The sequence below is a fragment of the Rhododendron vialii genome, chromosome 9a (genome assembly GCF_030253575.1).
Source record: "Rhododendron vialii isolate Sample 1 chromosome 9a, ASM3025357v1".
Taxonomy (NCBI): domain Eukaryota; kingdom Viridiplantae; phylum Streptophyta; class Magnoliopsida; order Ericales; family Ericaceae; genus Rhododendron; species Rhododendron vialii.
This window is the reverse complement of record NC_080565.1, coordinates 31,537,036-31,558,773: the sequence shown is the minus strand read 5'-3', so window position 1 is coordinate 31,558,773 and position 21,738 is coordinate 31,537,036. Positions and strand designations below refer to the sequence as shown.

At 36.9% G+C, this 21,738-nt stretch overlaps 1 protein-coding gene and 1 long non-coding RNA gene across 2 annotated transcripts; both read right to left on the bottom strand.

Moving 5' to 3' along the window:
- Positions 1–5,416: 5,416 nt before the first annotated feature.
- LOC131301180 (uncharacterized) lies at positions 5,417–6,391 on the bottom strand. The gene is made up of 2 exons (XR_009191193.1): positions 6,207–6,391; positions 5,417–5,596 (listed from the first exon to the last, which is right to left on the bottom strand). It is a non-coding gene; the product is annotated as an uncharacterized LOC131301180 (long non-coding RNA).
- Positions 6,392–15,022: 8,631 nt separating this feature from the next.
- Positions 15,023–21,211, bottom strand: LOC131301118 (accelerated cell death 11-like). The gene is made up of 4 exons (XM_058327272.1): positions 20,901–21,211; positions 16,982–17,154; positions 15,889–16,034; positions 15,023–15,327 (listed from the first exon to the last, which is right to left on the bottom strand). The coding sequence occupies exons 1-4, from the start codon at positions 21,093–21,095 to the stop codon at positions 15,209–15,211; spliced, it is 633 nt and encodes a 210-aa protein (XP_058183255.1). The 5' UTR covers positions 21,096–21,211; the 3' UTR covers positions 15,023–15,208.
- Positions 21,212–21,738: the final 527 nt, after the last annotated feature.

The following is a 21,738-nucleotide window of genomic DNA, read 5'->3' as shown; positions in this document are numbered from 1 at the left end:
CATCTTTTTTGAATTTTTTTTATTTTTAGTCATAATTTTATACTTTTTAAACTCTTCTCATTAAAACGGATGATTAATCCAAAAAAAATCTTCCGAATCTAACAAAAATTCAAAAAAAATGAACAAAAAACACAAAATAAAAAAAATAAGTTAACAAGAATGCAGAGAATATTTATTTAATATTTGTTAATGCTGAAAATGCTCTTGACAGATATTAATTATCAAAACACATCACGGGCCCTCATTTTTCCTACCTTTAACCCAAGTCAATTAAAGTCCAAAACACAGTATAAAATGTGATTTTCCCCTTGGTTTTGAACTGTTTGCTTTAGTTTTTGTACAATTGACTGACGCGGCAGAAGGATTTCGGTTTGGAGTAAAAGTGAGGAAAGTGGGCCCATTTTTCCTCCGCGGAGAGAATTTATTCTTAAAAGGCTATTTCTAACCGTATTTTTTCGGAACTCTTTCACTTCTCACTTTTTCTCTCTTTTAATTTTATGTCTTGTCGACCAAAAAAAATACTTTATTTCTTCTCTCTCTTCTTCTTGCTTTAACTTCTTCGCACCCCCACCACCCCTCCGGACCCCACCACCTTTCCCCTTGCCCCTCCATTTTCGGTTTTTTTTTTAAACTTTTACTAGTTTTTTTTTTTGTTTTCTTTTAAAAGACTTTAATTACTATTTTTTTGTTTTTTTTAACTTTTACTAGTTTTCTTTGTTTTACTTTTAATAGTTTTTTTTGATTTACTTTTAATAATTTTTTTAAACTTTTAAAAGACTTCTTACTATAATTTTAATTTATAAAGGAATAATTAAAACATAACTTATACTAACATAATTTGTACTAATTTCATCGAAGAGTGAAAATACATAAAAATTCAATTTCTAATTAATGTTTCCACCAAATTCTGCTCCTGTCTCTCTTGGTTTTGTATCCATTATTTTTTCCCACAAACTAATTTGTGTTGCATAACGAATAACCCATCTTTTAGCTTGGTTTGATGCATTGTTCCACCACCATACTGGGAAGGGTGGTACAGGGTAATGAGGCTGCAAGAAAAGTTACACAAAGTAATTGTTCCTAATATGGGCAATAGCTATTTCAATGTGCTCTTGGACTGGAACTGGAGGGGATCTCAATAGGAAGTGAGTAAAACAACCTGAAGGAAGCCCACAACCTCCAATAGTGGTAACCGATACTCGTTGGTCTTGTATATGGCATCAATGACCAATACAGATGAAAGTTCACAGATGAGTCGAGACTTTGAGGATGAACCCAAACAATATTTGTGATTTCGTTGGTGTATGGATTTGTACGATATCGGAGGAGGCATCTTTTCTCTATTAGTTGATTTAAGACAAACTGAGTAGGACTTAGACCGCTTCGTTCTACTATGTTATTTATATATTTAAGGTTGTAAATGCTCTTGGCACTTGTAATGTTAACAAGTTTCTTTTCTTCAAAACACTAAGAATTTCACAAGGCGCGGTGTTGTTCGCCATGTCGCGCACAATTTCTTTCTTCTCTGGTGTTAGCCTTGACGGGTACTCATGCCCATCAAAATATTCTGTTGTTTCATGGTTATGAAGACCACATTCAATCTTTATACCCCATATGACACCCGTTGGAGGTATTGGTATATGTCGCAGCTCAAATGGGCACTCGCATTTTTTTGTCGCAGTATTCTTTTGCAATGATTGCCCTTCAACTACATTCCGTGCCGATCTATACTTTCCACTTCTTTCACAACTAAGAATACACTTTAGCAACTTGCCACCAATTAAACTAGTAGATTTCTTAATGATAATAACAATACCATTTTTCCTACCGACTCTCCACACCCAAGCTATCATGTCGTCTCTATTTTGAAAAATCTATAGACAAAAAAAAAAAAAGAATATGTATAAGTGCAACATGAACCAGTCTAATATGCATAATTTCTATACTTTTAAATTAAATAACTAATATGCATAAAAACAATGGTAATAACTAACCTTGTCATTTTTGAATTTTGGTGTATAATCACGAAAATTGTGGGAGACGCCTTCCCCACTAGTAACATCATTTTTAACGGACCAATTATCTGAAAATAAGAAGTTGTAGTCATCCATAATGATCTTCTACGTTTTTACGAAACTGGTGTAGAAAAGAAGGAATGAACCGTGACAGATGAAGGGAGAGAGAGATAGATGATGGAAAGATGGTGATGTTATAAGCAGGGAAATGGAGATGATGGGAAGAAGAAGGTGATTTTAGAAGGATAATGCTAGATATATGAGGATAATGGGTGATGAATGAATGGTTATAGTTAAAGATAAGAAGATAATAAAAAAATCTGAATGTGTGGTTGTAATTGATGATAAAAAGAAAATCTAAATGAGTGGTTATAGTTGAAGATAAGAAGATAACAAAAAAAAATCTGAATAAGTGGTTAGAAATAAAATAGATTAAAGATATAAATAAATACAAAATTAATAAATTCAATAACATAAAAGAATTATAAATTTTTAAAAAAGAAGAAATTTACTCACGTATATAATATTAAATAATTTAAAAATACATATAAAGAGTAAAAAAATAAGTGTTCCAATTTTTAATTCGTTTGAACGGGTACGAAGATCTTATTTTTCTTATCATTTCATCCTACATAGTAGTAATGAATTTTTGGCTCTAAGGCTTTTCAATGAACATCCTAATAAAGATATGAAACTAAATAAGGAGCCTTAGGGTTCTTGTTGAAAGGCTTTCGAGCCAAAAATTCATTATGACTATTGAAGATAAAATGATAAAAAAATTAGATCTTTGCATCGATTCAACCGGATTGAAAATCGAAACACTTAAATAATATTAAATAAATAAAAGTGGAAAAAAATATAAAAGTTATTAAGTAAATAAATGAGAAATAAAAGAAAATGGGTTGAATTATTTCTGCCGGGGGTATTTTTGTCGTGGGGGGTGGGGTCCGGGAGGGGCGTGTGTCAGGGGCACGCAAAAAAAATTGCGGAGGAAAAGTGAGGAAAGTGGACCCACTTTTCCTCCGCGGAGAGAATTTATTCTTCTAACCGTATCTTTCGGAACTCTTTCACTTCTCACTTTTTCTCTCTTTTAACTTTATGCCTTGTCGACCAAAAAAAAAAACTTTATGTCTTCTCTTTCTTCTTCTTGCTTTAACTTTTTATTTATTTTTATTTTTCCTTATCCATGTGAAAACTTTATATTCAACATAAGATTTCCTATGCGTGACTTCCAAAATAGAGGTCGATTCCGTATATAACAACTATTGCGTTGAAGGCCGGAAAAAAAAAAACCTTCAACATGCAGTTTGAAATGGAAAAAGAAAGAATAAAGTAAAAGAAAAAAAAGAAGAGGGAAAGTCACGTGAAAGAAGTGGTCGTGATAGTTTTGTAAATTAAAGGGAGGAAAGTGACAAAAAGTGTTGTGAAATGGTTGGATGGATGACATCATGGTGATGTCACATGGGTGACCTCATCCAATTCTTAGCCATGAAAGCCTTTCGGCTAAGCGGCAGGATGATACGGTGAGAAGTAACTCCTTAATTACACTCTGATCCCTCAAGTCTTTGCTTATTACATAGTTAGTCCCTGGTTCCTCCTCTGTAAATAGGACCCTCAGTTTTAGTTTGATGAATTCAGAAAATCAGAGAGATTCTATTGTAAATGAGTGAAACTGAGGCTATGGGAAATAATATTCTGTTAGTCCGGAAGACTAACTTCTCTCTCTTGATAGTTCCTGAAGCAACTATCCTTTTATATATATTGTGTTTTTTTACTTTTATTTTTATAACAGAAAGGGATTATTTATGTCATTTTCGTTGATTTTTTGATTCATTGAGACGACTTGGAAAAGTAATTTTTTTTCCCTTCTGCCCAAATATTTTGAACAAGAACCGCTTTTAAGTAAAAAAAGTTTCAAAATATTTCGGTAAAAGTAAATTTTTTTTACTTTTCCCAAAAAATCAAATAAGGACAAAATCAGACTTTTTCAAAATGTCTTGGTGGAACACTTAGCCTTGAATTAAATAGTACAGTAACAAAGAGAACTCAATCATGAACTTCAAAACTTCTATAATGCTCCCAGGTGATATGGGTGTATGATGCTCCCATTAACTCTGGATCCTTAGATTGACAAGTAGATAAATTACAGCCTTTAGATCAAAATCACTCATAAAAAGTAGGGTGAATTTGTCAAAAGCAAGATGGTTTTAAGAATTTTTTACCAAAAAAACATAGTATTATTTATCATAGAAACAAGTTTTATATATCATTTCTTAAGGCAACACTTACTATGTTGTATGGCTACACTTCTGGTCTGTCGTTATCGTACTAAAAATATAATTTATAAAACAAGGAATTAATAATTTTTCCAAAGAACAGTGGTTAAGTCCAGAATCGTCTACGGGGAGTAAATAGCTAAGTTGCGGTATTTTCAATTTACTTTTAATTCAATTCTGAAAAAAGATGAAGTTTGAATTTGTGATTTGATTTGAGTAAACTAAAATTAAACTAGAAAGCAATTAAAGTTTCGAAGACAAAGGCGTCCAGAGAATACAAGGTAGAGAGAGAGAGAGAGAGAGAGAGAGAGAGAGAGAGAGAGAGAGAGAGAGAGAGAGTCGAGGTGGGTTCCTCCCCACCCCCTCCGTCGCCCCCTTCCCCACCTCCCCCTTCTTTCGACCCCCCACCCCCATGTACCCACTTCCTTCCTCCTCACCACTCAATCCCCCATCTTCAGCCTCTCTTATCTACTTCTCCTTCTCCACTCTTCCGGCTCAAGATTGTGAGGTAGTTGAGACTCTCTTCTTTGGAAGTTGAGATTTTCCATTCTCTCTTTCATTTTTGGACTCAGGAACCAGATTTGGGGTTCTAGATCTGGTTTTTCTTGGAATCAGCGTACCGACGACGAAGACGACGTCTGCAGCGGCTTCTGCCTCCAGTCTGTGGCGGGAAGAGTTCGAGTTGGAGCAACAGGTCATCCAGGAGGGCTTGCTCTGTGTTCGTACCTGGTCTCTCAATTTCGGCCTCTTCAACCCCTCCTCACGAGTGTGTTCGACGGGTCCGGCTTCTGCGTTGTGGTTCCATGCAGATTTTTTTTTTGTTTTTATTTTTTTTTGTTAGTTTTGTATTTTGGGACCGGTAGTGTCCCCTTATTGTACTGTGTATGTTTTGGCTGGGTTTGATATAATATTAGGATGATTTGGTTTGCTCAGAAAAGTTTCGAAGACAGTAGAGAGAAGGGACTAGGGTTTCTGTCACGCCCCACCCCGCAAACGGCACCCAGAATGGGCCCGAGTCAGCGCGGTCACGTGGCATTCCACATAAAAGACCACACCACACTCTACAACCAATCAGAATACAACTTAGCGGAAAACTTTTCACTTAAAATACAACCAAGTCAATGTCAAAATCTCAACTCACAAGTTATAATAAATATCCCTCTCTCCAATTAATTACATAACATTTAGGTTAACTTCTAGACGAATCAGCTACGCAACAATCTAACCAAAGACATCACCCGACGCTAGTCTCAGCACTCTCCAAAGCATTGACCAGTAGTGGACCCACTCTAAGCCACTTGCTACCTGGCAGACCAAAAAGAAAAACCAGAGTGTGTGAGATATAAAAATGCTCAATAAAATGTCACAATACCCAAAAGAATATCAATAAGAATATTCACCACCAACATAACTGCAATACTCATATGAGTACATTAGTTATAACCACCACATCCGCTAAACATAGCAATATTATCCAATAAACAACCACATAGCAATAACTGAATCAACGACAACATGAATATAAATCACACAAGCATGCAGTGACATGTCTGCTACATTCCCATGTACCTAAGGCAATGTGTCCCGCAAACCATGCTCCCAACCTCCGTTAATTAGACGAAATGGCATACGACATGGCGTGACTCACTCCACAATCCTTTCGCGGGTACAATCAACATACAACAAGCATGCATACCATTAGCTAAAACAATATATAGCATGATATACAATTTCGACCACATATATCCATATCAATAGCTAAACCTCGATTAGCATGATATCATTGATATATAATCACCTCCACCGCATTATTTACATATCGATAATCATATTGAAAGCTAAAATACCATAGCAAGATATATACATACCACCATAGCAATATCTTATTGAGAAGAAACATATCAGACACACTCACCTTTCATTCGACTGGAGTATGCCAAACTTATGGTTTCGGCACCTCCTAAAAGACCGGCTTGTTACTTGTCACCGAGTTGGATCGTCGAAAACGGACCTCTCCTTCCTCACTCCCCTTAGCCGTGACCTCCTCCTCCCTTTCTCTCCCCCCCTCTCTCTCGCTATGTCGGCAGAATTGGGGAGAATGAGGAAATATCCCCCTGATGGCTATTTAGTCACTTAGGAAGAAATCCCATGTGGTCACCTCTCCTCTCAACTTATACTCCAAACCAATAACAATCACCACGCAAATTACACCAAGGTCCTCATAGAATCTAACAAATACGAATTAAGCCCCGAACCTCAAAATTAAATCGAAACCCTAAATATCCTGGGACGGGTGTTACAGTTTCAATTCCACATTCCCCTTGAAATATAATCATAATAAAATCTAGGGTAATTATTCAACATAAAACAAATAAGATTGTCGCTAGGGCTTGCAATCACTATCGACAATTGTCAAGAGGGTTCACGGAACTCATACACCGTAAAAGCTATCTCAACATAGCGCGCGGATCATCTCATTGTATTTAACCAACGGCACGATCCGTTTAACACAATATAACCTATCACAGAGACTATCCTAGAGAAGTGAAAACTATTGTATAACGGTGCTTGTTATCCGGAATACAAACACAGTAGATGAATAGGAAAAATCTGCTCTTTCATAAAAACTATGAATCATCCCCAAAAGTTATAAAATTAACTGTTGAATAAAACCCAAAGAATTAAACGATTACATTACTCGGAGAAAGTTTCCTTGTTACCGTAGCCGAAAGATTTAGCCCATCATGGAGTTAGAACATATACGCATGCATGGAAGAGTAAAATTCCATTGAAGCTTCTGCCGAAGCTGTCGTTATGCGCAGCTTCTGTTTGTGCGTGTAAAAGTTCTCCCTTTTTCCCTACTGATTCCCGTTTCATATTAGCCGTAAGTCACCCATGGGCAGGCCGTTCTTCTCTAATTTGGAGCAATGAATGCTGTGTTTAGATGAGTTTTTAAGAAATTTTTTATGAGAATAATGATTGAAGAGAGATAGAGAGAGAAATGAGAATAATGATTGGAGATAAAGATAATAAGTAAAGAATAATGATTGAAAATATGGATAGTAAATATTTTTTGAGTTAATTTTTTTTTTTAAAAAAAAGAAAAACGAAAAAGGCATAAGTTCTCCAGTTGGCCCATTAACTTAGCCTCCACGTGCTTTTCTTCGTTCGCCTACGAAACTTCAATCAGGAATTGGCTCCTAATGAACTTTCTTTCTAGGTGGGCCCATCACATAAAATTATTCTCCAATGTAAAAATTCTCAATTTAATTAGCTCCATGTACTACTATTTAATTGCTCTGAAAGACCTGAAACGGAAAACACGAGTCTCAAACTTCAAATAATATGATAAATGGATATAAGAAGTCTAAGTTAGAGAGCGTAAATGGACACATTTACGCATCTATCAATTTTCTTAAGAAATATTTACTATACTTGTTGACAATACTTACCATGACAACACTTACCATAAAATAAGGAAAAAAATGACTTGGGAGCATGATACTACTTCCAAATCACTCATGATCATCATAGCTGAAGCTCAGTTTATTTAAAACTAGAGGTCGGGCACAGATGATACACGTGCAAGTTGAATGTTGACAAAATTTGCACCGGAAGATGTATATATTTCAACATTCGACTTGCACATTAGCTTCTGACTTCTTTGGTCAACATTCGATTTGCAAACGCATCCTGTGTGCCCGATCTCTAGTCAAAATATAAAAGTTGAGAGAAACATACCTCAATTTATGAAGACAATTCCCAATAAAACACGGCCTAAGAGAGAAACTACACATAGGCAGAAGAAAAAAAATGAATTAGAAAACCAAATACAACCTTTAAACAAAGACATCGATAGGGTAAAACAAATGGTAGAAAAGGTTAAAGTAGGACGAAAATTAGTTTCTGAAAATAAAAAATTTGCGAGAAACATACTTGAATTTGTGAAGAATAAGATGAATTCCCACTATTTATCCAAACATCCTATGAACTGTGAACAAAGACGATCAATATGTTAAACAATCCACTTTATTTATTTATTTTCAACATAAACAACCCAATTGTACTCTCCGTAAAAAAAAAAAAAACATAATCTCTGAGAAGATTTAAATGAAACACATACTACACACCTAGTGTGTGTGGGAACCGCCCCTATTGTTAGTGTGGATGTAATTGGGTGTGGAATTAGAATTTTCGTAATTGAACAGAGCGGCCCAAAGTGCATTTAGTCCCACGCATCACATGTTCTGCATCCGACGGCAATTTTTTCCTTTTTGGTCTGCCATATTGTTACACTGAAATTTTCTCAGTCTGAGAAAGTTTTGAGTGCCAAGCCGGTACCACGTGAGTTCCGCTCGGTGCATCCGGGCCGTCAATTTCGGTTTTGGACGGTTCGGATTTGGAGAAAAAAAAAAGATAGAGAAAGAGGAGGGAGAGTGGTGGGGTGAGAGGAGAGAATGCTTCAATCTAAGCTGTCCGACACACTTTGGATAGCCCGGATATGGATGCTCGGCACCACGTCAACCGGGTGACGTGGTATCCACCTGGCACCCAAAAATTTCTCAGTCCGTAGAAGGTGTGGTAATGCTAGTGGACAAAATTTGGAAATTAAACTCTACATGGAGAACTAAAAGGCATGGATGATAGGGAAAGTACGAAAAAAAATAGTATGAACCTTTTTTCTAAAACAGAATGCGAATCTATGGGGCTAAACAACCGTTGACCCTTTCTCCCTTCTGTTGAATGGTGGTGAAAAGGAACGGTGAACAGAGTATCTGAAAATCAAAGGGGGTGTACCTCCGGGGAGAAACTCCGACGAACAAGTTAGTAGGTAGATGAATGATGAGAAGAGAGAGCCCCTTTACCTTATGATAGGCGCGTAAATATTCACATACGCCGCTCCTTAATTTATTCTTGCTAAGTCTATTTTTATATAATTACTTGGATATTTATGCTTAATTTGTGTATTGTAGGTATTTAAAGGATTCAGTACAAAAATCGTGAAATTAAAATATTATACGATGTTGGAAGTTGGTCCGTTTAAAGGTTATATGGAGTTTAGCACTGAACTAATTAGTTCATAGGCATTATTGGAAAATGATTTGTAATTTTATTGCGTGGGTCCAATACTTATTGACTAATAAAAGGTGGGCCATAGAGTAATTGAGTGATTATGGGCTAAGGAGGAGAATTAAAACTTGGCTCGTGCGCCACGGCAAATAGTGTAACTATTATAAAGTGGCCCATGAGATTCCCACGGAAAAACAGAAAAAGGAGGCGAGGGTTTTTTTTTGGCTGGAAGAATATTCGGACGCAAATCACGAAGAAGGGGGCTGCGTCCTCAAGGGAGATTCCCATGGTGAAAAGAAAGAACGAGGCTGCCGTCAATAACTTCTGGAATGCTGCAACAGAGAAGGAGAGTCTGCGGCACCTCGACACTGCCTCAGGGGCTCGTGGTTGAAACAGAAAAAAACGAAGGATTCGGGATTTTTAATCTTTTACTATTATTTCAATGGAACTTTATACTTGTATGATTATTTGTTCAGAATATTAGTTTGCAGTTTTAGATTACGTTATCTTTTTTTCCGGGAGTTCTTTTTCTTTCAAGTTTTTGAAACTTTGTTAGAGTACTCGCACTTCGATAACTCGTGTTAATTTTCGTCATTTATTAAAGTTGTTCGTTGATACTCTTTTATTTATTTCGTATTTAGAAGCATGTTTAAAATTAGGGTTTCTTGCGTTTCTTGTTCAATGCATAGTGAGTAGTTGTTTAGGTAGGGTCGTGTGGTGGTTACCACGCTGTGACCAATTCGGACACTGCTCCTATTTTTAAACAATAAAAAAAAGGTAATTTAAGGTTAATAAAGAACATCTGTTAGACGACCCGAGCATCATCGGAGCCTATGTAAACGGAAGAATAGGGGACCAAAACTCATTCTCCGCTGTGCATGGGTAAACGGCGACCATAAAAGTTCGCATCTTGAGGGGTATTTTTTTTCAATCTAAAGTTGAATGTTTTCAAGAACACTGAATGAAGCAGATTAATCCGTACTGGTTGCGAGTAATATGAACCTTACGACCGTACCTCCTCTAAATTATTTGAAAAGAACAATCAATTTCCTAGGTTTTAGTTAAATCTCAACATCGAACTACAAGGGGTGGTTACTTAAGAGCCAGTTCAAATTATAACAACCCGAGTTTTTAAGTCAGCACACATCACCGTCTCTGTGGATTTGACTACAGTCTTACCGGATATTATGCTACGTCGGTCTCAGCCCTACGCTTGGGGCAATCCGTTATTTAGGACCAGGAATCCATCAAGTACCTTACCTGGAGGGATAGTCCACTATTTATAGGCAAACCTTGGAGTGCTGAACAAGTAGGCCGTGCTCCTCACGTGCGTTGTACCGCTCGGATGACGTCACATGTCAGAGTCATTAAATGAATGTCGCCTCCTCAAATTTGTAGACTGTACACACCAGTGCCAGATAGGTCGCTTCACTTATTATAGAGATCACTTCACCTATCAGTGGAAGCTTCTAGATGATTCCTGAGCGTTCGCTGCCAAGCATTATTCCCAAGGAAATATGTTACCCAAACGTTAACATGCATATCGAACTATAGCCTATCCCACCGAAAGACTTACAGGTGTGATGAGGGATCAACCGGTGAATATGCAAGGAAATGATCACACGCTCGGGAAAGCCGTTAAATGCTCGGCGGAGTAGTAGAGTGCCTTCTTGAGATCTGCAATGACGTTACAGATGAACAGAGACAACTGGAGAGTCTTGGGAATGATGTGTACATAACAAGTGCTAGGTTTGACCTCTTTCACCCCTCCAAACTGTGGTTATTTCGACCCACCACACAATCCTTTGAAGCAAATTACCATGAGGCATGAGCATCAGAGGTTTTCTTTGGTTTCCACGGGGTGCAGTCAATGCTAGAGATGGGGAGAAAAAGTACTGTTCGTGTCAGTGGATGTGTGAAACAGTTACTGATGTGAAACAGTTAGATGAGAAGTGTCACGTAATACCCAATTCAGTCTCTATTAACGGAGGTGTATCTTATATGTCTCTTGAATTTAAATAAAATTTAATCCGAACCGTTCATAATGTATAAAAAAAAAAAAAAAGAACATCTCTGTAAAAAATTAACTCGATTAAACATTAAATAACTTGGTGATCTAATTCTTGTTAAAATGAATGACAAATTTAAATTTTAAAATTTACTTCATTATAAATTAGATTAGACCATGAGATTTTCATTTTTTGATTGACTTGAATTTTTGTGTGGATGTAGTACTCGTCAAACTCTGCAAAATATAACATTTTAGATTTAGTTTTTTGGTACATGGGATGGATTGGTTAGATTTAAGAAAGAAAATGAATAAAGGGAGAAGATAAGAGCATATCAAACTTTTAAAGCGCGTCCGTCACATTTAACATTAATATGGACGAAATTGGGTGTTATGTGCACACTTGGCAAACCACAAGGTGTTATGTGTACAGTCTTAAACTATAGGAGTTGTATCCACACATGACTCAAACCGTTGGCGGTCAAAGTGGACTTTGCCCAATGCCAAACCCATGGCGATCAAAATCTAGCTTCTCCGTCACCCCTAAAAGAACTTGGTTATAGATCACTTCTCTTAATTTGATGCGACTGAAGACCGTGCAAGATTATGCGTACAATCATTAGTTTCTCCCCAAGTAAAACGGATATCGCAACTCCGGTGAAGGCATAATGAGATTATAATTATGATCGTGAGGTGTTCGATCAGAGATAGTCCGCACAGCCACTTGAGAATCTGTCTCCAAAATAGTACACTCCCAAAATCCCAAACAAAAGGTTAACCCGTGCCAAATGGCCCATAGCTCCGCTACAATTGCTGTGTAATTGTACTTCTTGAAAGAAATGACAAGGGTAAATTTCACTAACCTCCCCTGAGATTTTTTACAAATGCAAGGACCTCCCTTGAGGTTTTGAAATATCATTGACCTCCCTTGCTTTTGAAAGTATTGTAAAGATTCTCCCATCTGTTAAATGTCTCCCAAACAGTGTTAAATAGGGTGATGAAATGATGAAAACACCCTCAAATTAAAAGGCTAAAATCCTATGGGGTACATTTAACTCTCCTTATCTTCTTCCTCAATTTCTCCAAATGGTTGCCCACACGGCCACACCATTATCACAATGCTGCCATATGAGGATTATGTTGGAGAAAGATACTCTAGCTAAGTATGAGGAAAAAGTCCAACCGATTCATATTTCACAATTTTCTTGTTAGTGCTACAATAATAACCGATAGAAAGAAAAGAGTAAGCAACTGTGAATAGTAAAAAAGACAACCTTTAGACCCAACCGTACCAAAAAGATTATCCAGTACGCAAAATAGAACTAAAAAGAGTAGACTTTTTCCCAAAAAAAAAAAAAAAGAAGTTTTTTCGCAATCAATACACTCATTGATATTTATTAACTTTTGGGAAAAAAATTGACAAAAAAGAATTTTTTGTTTGAATACCCATTTTGTGTATTGGAAACTTTTTTTTTAGAGGCAAACCAACATCCCAACACACTACAAGAAATTTAGGATCTCCCAAAGATTATTTTTGGCAACGCTTGGAAAAACCGTCGGTATAGATGGTGAATAGCGACGGTTTGCAAAACGTTACTAGAAACAGAACTATAGCAACGGTTTTCATGCAACCATTACTAGATTACAAGACTATAGCGACGGTTTCCATTAACCGTTACTATAAACCGGACTATAGCGACGGATTTTAATAACCGTTGCTAAAAAATTGGATTAAGAAAAATTTGATTAATATAGTATAAATATTAGTAGGTGCTTCATTTAACAAAAGTGATGTGCTAGTCCAATTGGTTCACACGCGCGCGCAAGAACTCGAGGTCCTGGGTTCAATTCCCAGGAGGAGCAAAATTTGTTGCACGATGCCACGTGGGTGACACGCTCCACCCGTGGAGGACACATGGCCATTGCATTCCACAACGGTGATTTTTCAAAAATAAAATAAAATAAATTGTCTTTAGCAACGGTTATAAGCGTCGCTAAAGAAACCGTTACTAAAAAAAATCTGTACCAACGCTTGTCAAAACCGTTGCTATACCTCTACAGTGACGGATATATTGCGACGGTTTGGCCGGCGGTTGGTGAACCGTTGGTATACCCTTTAGCAACGCTTTTTGTGTTCTTTAGTGATGTTTTTGACCATTGCCAGATCCCGATTTTCTTGTAGTGAAACAACTTCGTGCAATCCATTTTCATTCCTAAAAACTTAAAATACAAAACAAAAAACTGCAAAAGAAATTATGGGCAAAGTTCCCATTTTACAAATTCTTAAAAAAATACAAATCAACAAATGCATAGTGAGATGATAGATGACCAAAGAAAACCCATCTCTCAGTTTTCATTCTCTTCAACCCATACCAAAAAACAAAAAAAATTAAATTAAGAATACAGGTAAACAAAACCGACTATTTCAGTCCACAACAAATGCCCACTTTGTTGAAGGAAAAAATACAAATTAAAAGTAACCATTTGTTGAAAGAAAAGAGAAAATGATTCATAAAGAATTAGATGAAAATATTTGTAGGGAAAGTGGGGCACTTCCCTATTAAGTTGCAGCCTTTCCATGCCAACGATGGCATGGATCGAGTTACGCTTAGGGCATTTGGGGAGACACATACCAAGGACTCCACTTTATTAGCTGAAAATAGCCGGAAATCCATCTTATGGTTTATGGAAAACCCTCACAATTGGGGGAGGAAAAAACTTTAGAAAGAATATATGGAGTGCAGATTGGACAAAACAGAGCAAACTCATTAGTCCACATAGAGTTTATTACTCAGATATTTATGTTTGATTTTGCTTGTACAAGTACTCTTTCTCTCCTCCAAGAAAGCCTCGTCTCACTCGTGAGCTTGTTTCTCTCTCCTTTAAAAAAAGTAAATTGAGAATTTTAAAGAAGAAATCGAAGTTGAGGAAGGGTTTGAGCAAGATGAAGAAAAGAGAAGAAAGAGAAAGGGGGGGGAGAGAATTTCCTGAGGCCTTTCGAGATTTTATTTCATTATTGATTATGGACAACCTTGGAATTTTGAGAACTGAACTAGCTGACATTAGCGAATTCTGTTAATTTTTTTAACGGTAGAGTAACCGGAGGTGGAATCTCAACAATATTTCAGAAACCCCGGGGGAGGTCCCTGCACATTTGTCAAAATCCTCAGGGGAGATGAATGCAATTTACCCAATAAAAATTGTTAAACTAGAACTTTTTTTGTGCTGAAAAGGAAATAGCTTAATAGGTACGCACATAAACTTAACATGGTATAACCACTATTAAAAACAACTAGAAAACAAAAACAAATCAAAGTTTTATGGGCATAGGCAATAGTATTTTGAGCAAAACTTGTTTACAACAATCAATCGTGACCGTTTAAAAGTGTTCTGGACGGTTCGGATTTTAATGAAACTTTTTCAGGGAATAGTTAATTGTGACCAGTCATAATTAAAAACGAATCTCAGCCATTAATTGTTCAAATTGACAACTAAGATTGGTTGATGCTGTAAACAACCATAAACAACTTGTTTACAGCACAGCCAGAAACAAGACAATCTCTAGTATTTTTCACCACCTTGTAGATTGATATTTTTGTTCCACCAACTAAACCAATTTTACATATATATTAGTAGTAAAAGTGACAAGTATATATCATATATCCACTAAGCTTTATTCCTCATAACCTCATTTCCAGATTCTGGAAGGTGAATACAAGGTATATAGATTCGAAGTACACGTACACACAAACCCGCGCCCGAGCGCATTGACAAGATCGATCTTGATGAAGCCATGTTATTAATTACAAGCTACATATAACCAGAGAATAACTAATTAATTATATCATTCCGAGCAACTCATCACCATACTCCGTCGAGTGAAACAGGTTGTTAATGTATCGTATGACAGCAGAGGATGCAATAACAAACTTCTGCATTTGAACATTTGCAGAGGCCTCTGAAAATTGCACAAGCAAATGAATTGAAAGTTTGTGCGATAATCGAACATGAACATATCCGCAAACACGCATAATTATAACTCTCAAAAGATGAATAGAATGAGAGGGGCCAACTTTAGAACCTCAATCACTTATGAATTAATGGATGAGCTATTACATATCATACATACTCCATATGCATAAAGTATTCTGAGTGTAGTGGCATGCTGTACTTGTAACTGTGTTATATGGGACTCTTCTAAATTTGTGGAGTACTTAATTGGGTCAAAGTTTATATAGTGCTCAGGCCCCTCGTACGTACATTCACACCTGAGTTATAAGGAACCATTAATGGGATATCGTTCGAGATGCGCGCTTAGACGTTAGACACGCACCCATAAGCATGCCAAGTAGTTGACCACTACTGTGCAATGACGCATAAGCCACAAGGCTCCATTCATAAAATTTTCTATGTTTTGTGAATACCATTTTTTACCATAAGAACGTTAAATAGTACTGCACCCGAGTAGCTAGCTAGGTACGTAACTAGCATGTTGTTTAATGGAGTAGTATGCAATTACCATTTTCCTTTAGATTCTTCAACAACCCTGCCTTTGTGGGAACGGTCAACAACGAAGCACGGACGGCTATCTTCAAAACCCAACTATGGTATGGACCAAACACCTGCTCGTATGCTGTTAAAACCGGACCGGTTATGGAGTTTCCCCTGTCAATGAAATTGTAATATATTGGTTTACATAAAATTTCTGAAAACTCAAAACTAATTAGTTGCTAACTAATTCTTTCAGAAATTATAGATACGTCAAGATGGCAAAAATAATAATAATAATAATGACGCCTTGGTAATTAATCATACCCCAACCATCACTTTTTCTTTTTCTTAATTGTTTTTTAGTAATTGATAAATGGAGCTTTAAATGAGATAATATTATCAACACAATATATTGTGTAAACAGCAAATTTTATATGGGATCGATGATCCAATGTCGTCCCATGTGAGTTCTTAATCCAATGTAATTTTCGTAGCATTTAAGGTGGCTCTATCCAATCCTGCTTACTAGTAGTATCATTCAAGATGAATTCGTGATTTATTCAAAATTCAGTAGATACTAAGACATTGAGTCTGCCAAAACTTCGACAAAGTTTAAACTCTGCCCTAATCTTCACATACGATGGAATTATTTAGTATCATTGAGAAATCAAAAACCTCGTTACTGCATTATTTTTACTAGCGGTTGGGGGCACACTCTCCATGTGTGCATTGGCAAGTGCAAGTGAAATATTTGAGTGCGAGTTGGGGTGGGTGGTTACATGGTTTAAGAGAGCAAGAGCGGTTACCAAGTACGCAAAACGGTTACCAAAATCATTTAAGGGGTAAAATGCTTAATTTTAGAGGGTGTTTTTGGTATAGTTGAAAAGTCTACACAGCTTCAAAAAAAAAAAAAGAGGTGACACCAAAGGGTGCTCTCCCTTTATATATTTAGAATAAATATATATATTCCTCGGCATAAGTTCTTGAATGTTGCATCCTTCTAAGTTTAAATTTAACAGAAACAGAAATAGGATCCATAAAATCATGAAAAACATACCAATTGCTCTTGAAAATTAGCCGCAGAAGAAAATGGAATTAATTGGAGTTTCCTATTTAGTTACCTCTGAGCCAAAATCTGCTCGCACATTATTCTAACCAAGTCGACCGAGCGGTTCGCCCTGATAAGGTTTCGCGAATTGCTGCCCGAACCCTTTCCAGCATTATATGCAATGTCTAGATCAATTAAAGCTTCTATTGTATTAATGGACTCCGATACCCTTGTAAGCCCATCAACCTTTCATCCACACACAACATTCCAGTGATGTTTGATAAAGAGAAAGAAAGCCAGTGATGTTATGATGTATATACTCCTATATCAACACTTGCATTGTTTAACACACATGTTACATTGCTCTATATCAGCTTAAGCTTTTGAAGCAATCAATTTTTAACACAAATCCTACATACGCATACATATGAAAACACATAGAGAATTGTATAAATCAACAATACTGTTAGAATAGTCTTAATCCCATATCGCTAAGTCAAGTATTGTAATAGTCTATCTCATATTATAAATAATAGTTATTTGCGTTAGGGTTAATTAAACACCCTATACACTTTCTCTTCTCTATCACAACATGATATCAGAGCCTCTTTTACCACCCAAAACGTCTTCTTCACCAGCCGCTACCTTCCACCACATATGTCGTTGCTGCCCATCCTACCCATCGAAACCCTACCAGAACACCACATATATGTCGTCACTGCCCATCCTACCCATCGAAACCCTACCAGAACAGTGCTCGAAAATCCTAGCCCACCCCTCCCCTAGATCATTGTGAACAGTGCTCGAACCCCAAGCCCACAACTCGAAAATCTCCGCCAACCCTTTTCCTGGACACGTCAACCCTCGAAAACCCTGGCTCAATCAATTTCGACCCTTAACACTCTTCGAAGTCTCGGTTTAAAGTCTAAAAACTCCTCACCTAGTACTTGTATCAACACTCGACAACCATTACAGGCTTTACAGCCCTTGTCGGCGCTTGAAACCATTCGAGAACCACCAGAACCCTTCCCCGACCTCATTCGACCCCTACCCACTCTAAATTGACCTTTACCAACATGAAAAACATCTGAATCGAGTTCGAAATCATGCATTTTTTCCATAAAACTGCCTGAATAGGACTCGATCTCTATTGCCCAGTGCTCAATACCTACTGAATATGCTCAAAATCTGCTAAATCTGCTGATTTGTTAGTCATCCACCTCTGAAAATCGCAAAATGATCTGCTCTTGTGTTTCTGGTACTTTGATCTTATGTGGTAAACTGGTAATGCCTACTCTCGATTATTCGCTCTCTATATTGTGTCGATGCTCTACTTGCTGGTTTTGTTTCTAATTGGTGGTTGCTGATATGCTACTGGTTGTTTTGGTGATTTGTTAGTTGCTGATTTTTTGGTTGATTCTTAGTTCATGGTTGTTGTAGTTGAGGCTTAGTAGTTGTTTTGTCTGTTCGGGTGGTTTCTTGTTGGTTGTTGATTCATTAGTAGACAGGGTTTGGTGATTGGTAGGCTATACGGTAGATTGTTGTGTCACGACCCAATCCCAGCGGTTGAGATTATCGTGACCGGTCAGTGGATCTAGCTTCCATCCGAAGTCTCTTTTATGATCAGTTCAAAAGATGCATGCACTATAGAAATCATAAAACTGCAGAAGCATTATTGACATTAGAAAACACTTTCAGAGCCTTAATGGGTTAAAATCTTTACAACTTAAAGTAACCTTAAATGAAACAAGGAATAGCCAATTCCCAACTTGAAGGTTTCAAAATGTTGCCTAAATACTTTTCTTACATGTCCCTCAAACAGTAGCGTTTCTCATTCATACTTGACAATAGCTGTAGGAAAATAATTAATTTTCATAAGCCGATAGGTCGTGTGAGATACTATACTAGAGTTATACGTTTTACCATGGAAATAACGGCTTATTGACATTTTTGGTCCTCAATTTATTACTCGCGTGCCGTTTTGGTCCCCAACATACCAATTGTAACAATCCTGTCCCCAATGTTTCAAATTTGTGTTTAAAAGGTCCCTGTGGCTGACGCCGTCGCTTCTTTCCATTAAATTTGTTGGATAAATTACAAATATCACCCTTAAGGTTTATATTTGCACTACAATAAAGCCCCTACTTAATTTCTACGAGGTTTATATTTGCATTTCTTTGATTTCTATCAACTTTATTTTGGATTATTGATTTATCTCGACGAAAGAAATTCAAAAGGTGAAAAATCTTTATCGAAACTTTTTTTTTTTTAATGAATTACAAATATCACCGGGCAAAACACAAACGTTTGGCAAAACCACCTCCAATCACGACGTCCGGACCGAAGCAAAATCCGGACGTTGTGACTTGAACAAAATCAGGATCGGTCCGCACCTCTTCTTTTCCGATCGAATTTTGATGATCCGATCCTCTCAATGTGTTCAGAATATGATGATTTTAAGGATACCTATGAGAAATCAGCAAAAAAAAATGACCGGAAAGAGTTTGATTTGAACAGTTTTTTGTTGAACTATTTAATGAAAAAATGTTCGGATGAAGCTCTTCCCAATCTTTTTTTTTTTTTTGCTGATTTCTCGCCGAGTACCCTTAAAATCACGTTTTGAACACATTGAGCGGCTCGGATCATCAAAATTCAATTGGGATGGTATTTAACGAAACCTTTAACAAAATCTGTTAGTCATTCGGACGGAAGGTGACGTTTTGATTAACGGAAAGTGGCGTTGGAAGTAAAATTGATTTTTTTAAAAAGTTGGGAGTCTAATTGAAATTTAGAGTAAAAGTTGTGAGGTATTTTGAAATTTTCCCTTCTCCACAGCTAAAAGTGAACTTCTTTGAGTGGAAGTAATAAATTAATAATGTAGGATTCCTCCTAATAAGGGGTGTTTTCACTAACAAAAAATACTAAAACCTTAATGCATTTTATCATCTCGTTTCCACTATCAAAAAGTTTTAGCATTTTACCATCTCGTTTCCACTAACAAACAATAGTTTTTTTTGCTACACTAACTCTACTCACAAACCTATTAAGAATTTATTCACTATCGGAAATAACTTGACATTTCTCAACAACTTATTCACGACCAAAAACACCTAACAACTTTTCATCTACAAATAAAAATCTATAAATTTTTCACTACCGGAAACACCCTTAATTCTCCACCGACGAAAGTGAAATTATTTCTTTAATGAAAAGAAATACCGTAGACAACTTCTTATCTTGATTTTCCTTGAAATGGCAGACAAGACTTTTTCCTTTCTTTTGGGGCAATTTCCAACAGACGTCCGAACTCGAACAGAGGTTGCAGTAGTATTTTCGGTGACCATCCGATGGCCAAAGCTCTGATACCACTTATTAGGATCGTAGGAGATAAAACATCGAAAAACATACACTAATTTGAGAAGGAAATAGGAGTAACATTTATTGAATACCCAAAAAGATTACACACAAAAACTCACGTCCGGCAATTTCACCAGGATTTCTCATTCTCTTCTCATTTCTGGTTTTGTTGAGACCAGGATGCCTAGCTATGTCTTCCTACCTTCAATTTACAGGCAGGGATTTGAGACTTACCTTAGAGACTAAGGTTTGACCGTAGATCTCCCCGGAAGCTTCATGAAAGGCTGCCATGGTTGAACCTTAGACGCTAAGGTTAGACACTAAGTGCGGCCTCTTGAGCAGTACGGTGTTGTGCACAATCGCAGCCATCCGTCTCTGTTTTGGATGGTTTGGATGGATTTTTTAATTGTTACTGGTAAAAGTTAATTCTTATCGGTAAAAATTAAGTTAGAATCTAAACTATTAATGAATAAGAACGAATGGTTCTTTAATGAACACCCCTCAGAAATCTAACACTACAGTTGTATTCATCAATTTTGTTTTTCCCTTCCCTTTTTCGCTCTCCACAAACCAGGAATCCAAATAAAACTAAAGATCCAAGAAATTTAGAATAATGAATATGATCATGTACCTACCTTAGCAGTGAATTCCGTATCAGCGAACCTAAAGGCGAATCCCATGCAGCCGATAAGAGGGGAAAGTTGTCGGCAAGCACGACAGAACTTGCTCAGAGAAAGTCGCCGCGGAGCACTACGAGAATTCACATCGTTGGCGAGTTCATTAAAAGCCTCGGCCATCTTTGTCAGTACTCTCTCATTCGTTGCAGCCATTTTTTTATCAGAAAAGAAATTCAAGAGCACCTCGTGACGAGGGTATATATATACACAACGAGGATGACAGTGCCCTGTCTGCTTTTTTTTTACGCTCCTTCCAGGAGAAATATTTCAGTACCCAGTAACACGTAATGTCAGTTTGGAGTATTTAGGCCGTCCAAAAGTGTTTTTGGCGGTTCAAATTTTAAAAATACCTATTTCCGAAAAAGTTAAACTATTTTCTGAAATTTTGTTTTAAAATTCGGACCGCCCAAAATACTTTTGAATGGCTTGAATACATGAACGGACACCAGATGGAATATACTGACCCGCCACTGAAAATTTTCTCTCCTTCTAGAGTCAGCCCCGTGGCCGACACCTGATTGTTGCCAACGAGGTTTTCAATAAATGCAAGGATTCTTTTGCATAGGCAGTAAAAGGCTATTCTAACCTTATCTTTTTCGAACGTTGTACCAAGCTTCTGAATACCGTTTCAAATTTTGCTACTGATACGATATATATCGATACCAGTAAGATATCGGATACCGTTTTTGATTTCTCGTCAAATAATTAAATGTCAAAAAGTAAAATATTATTCTATTATTTAGATAGCAAAAAATAAAGAACATTTGTAATTGTAAACGTGATTCCAGCTGTTCCC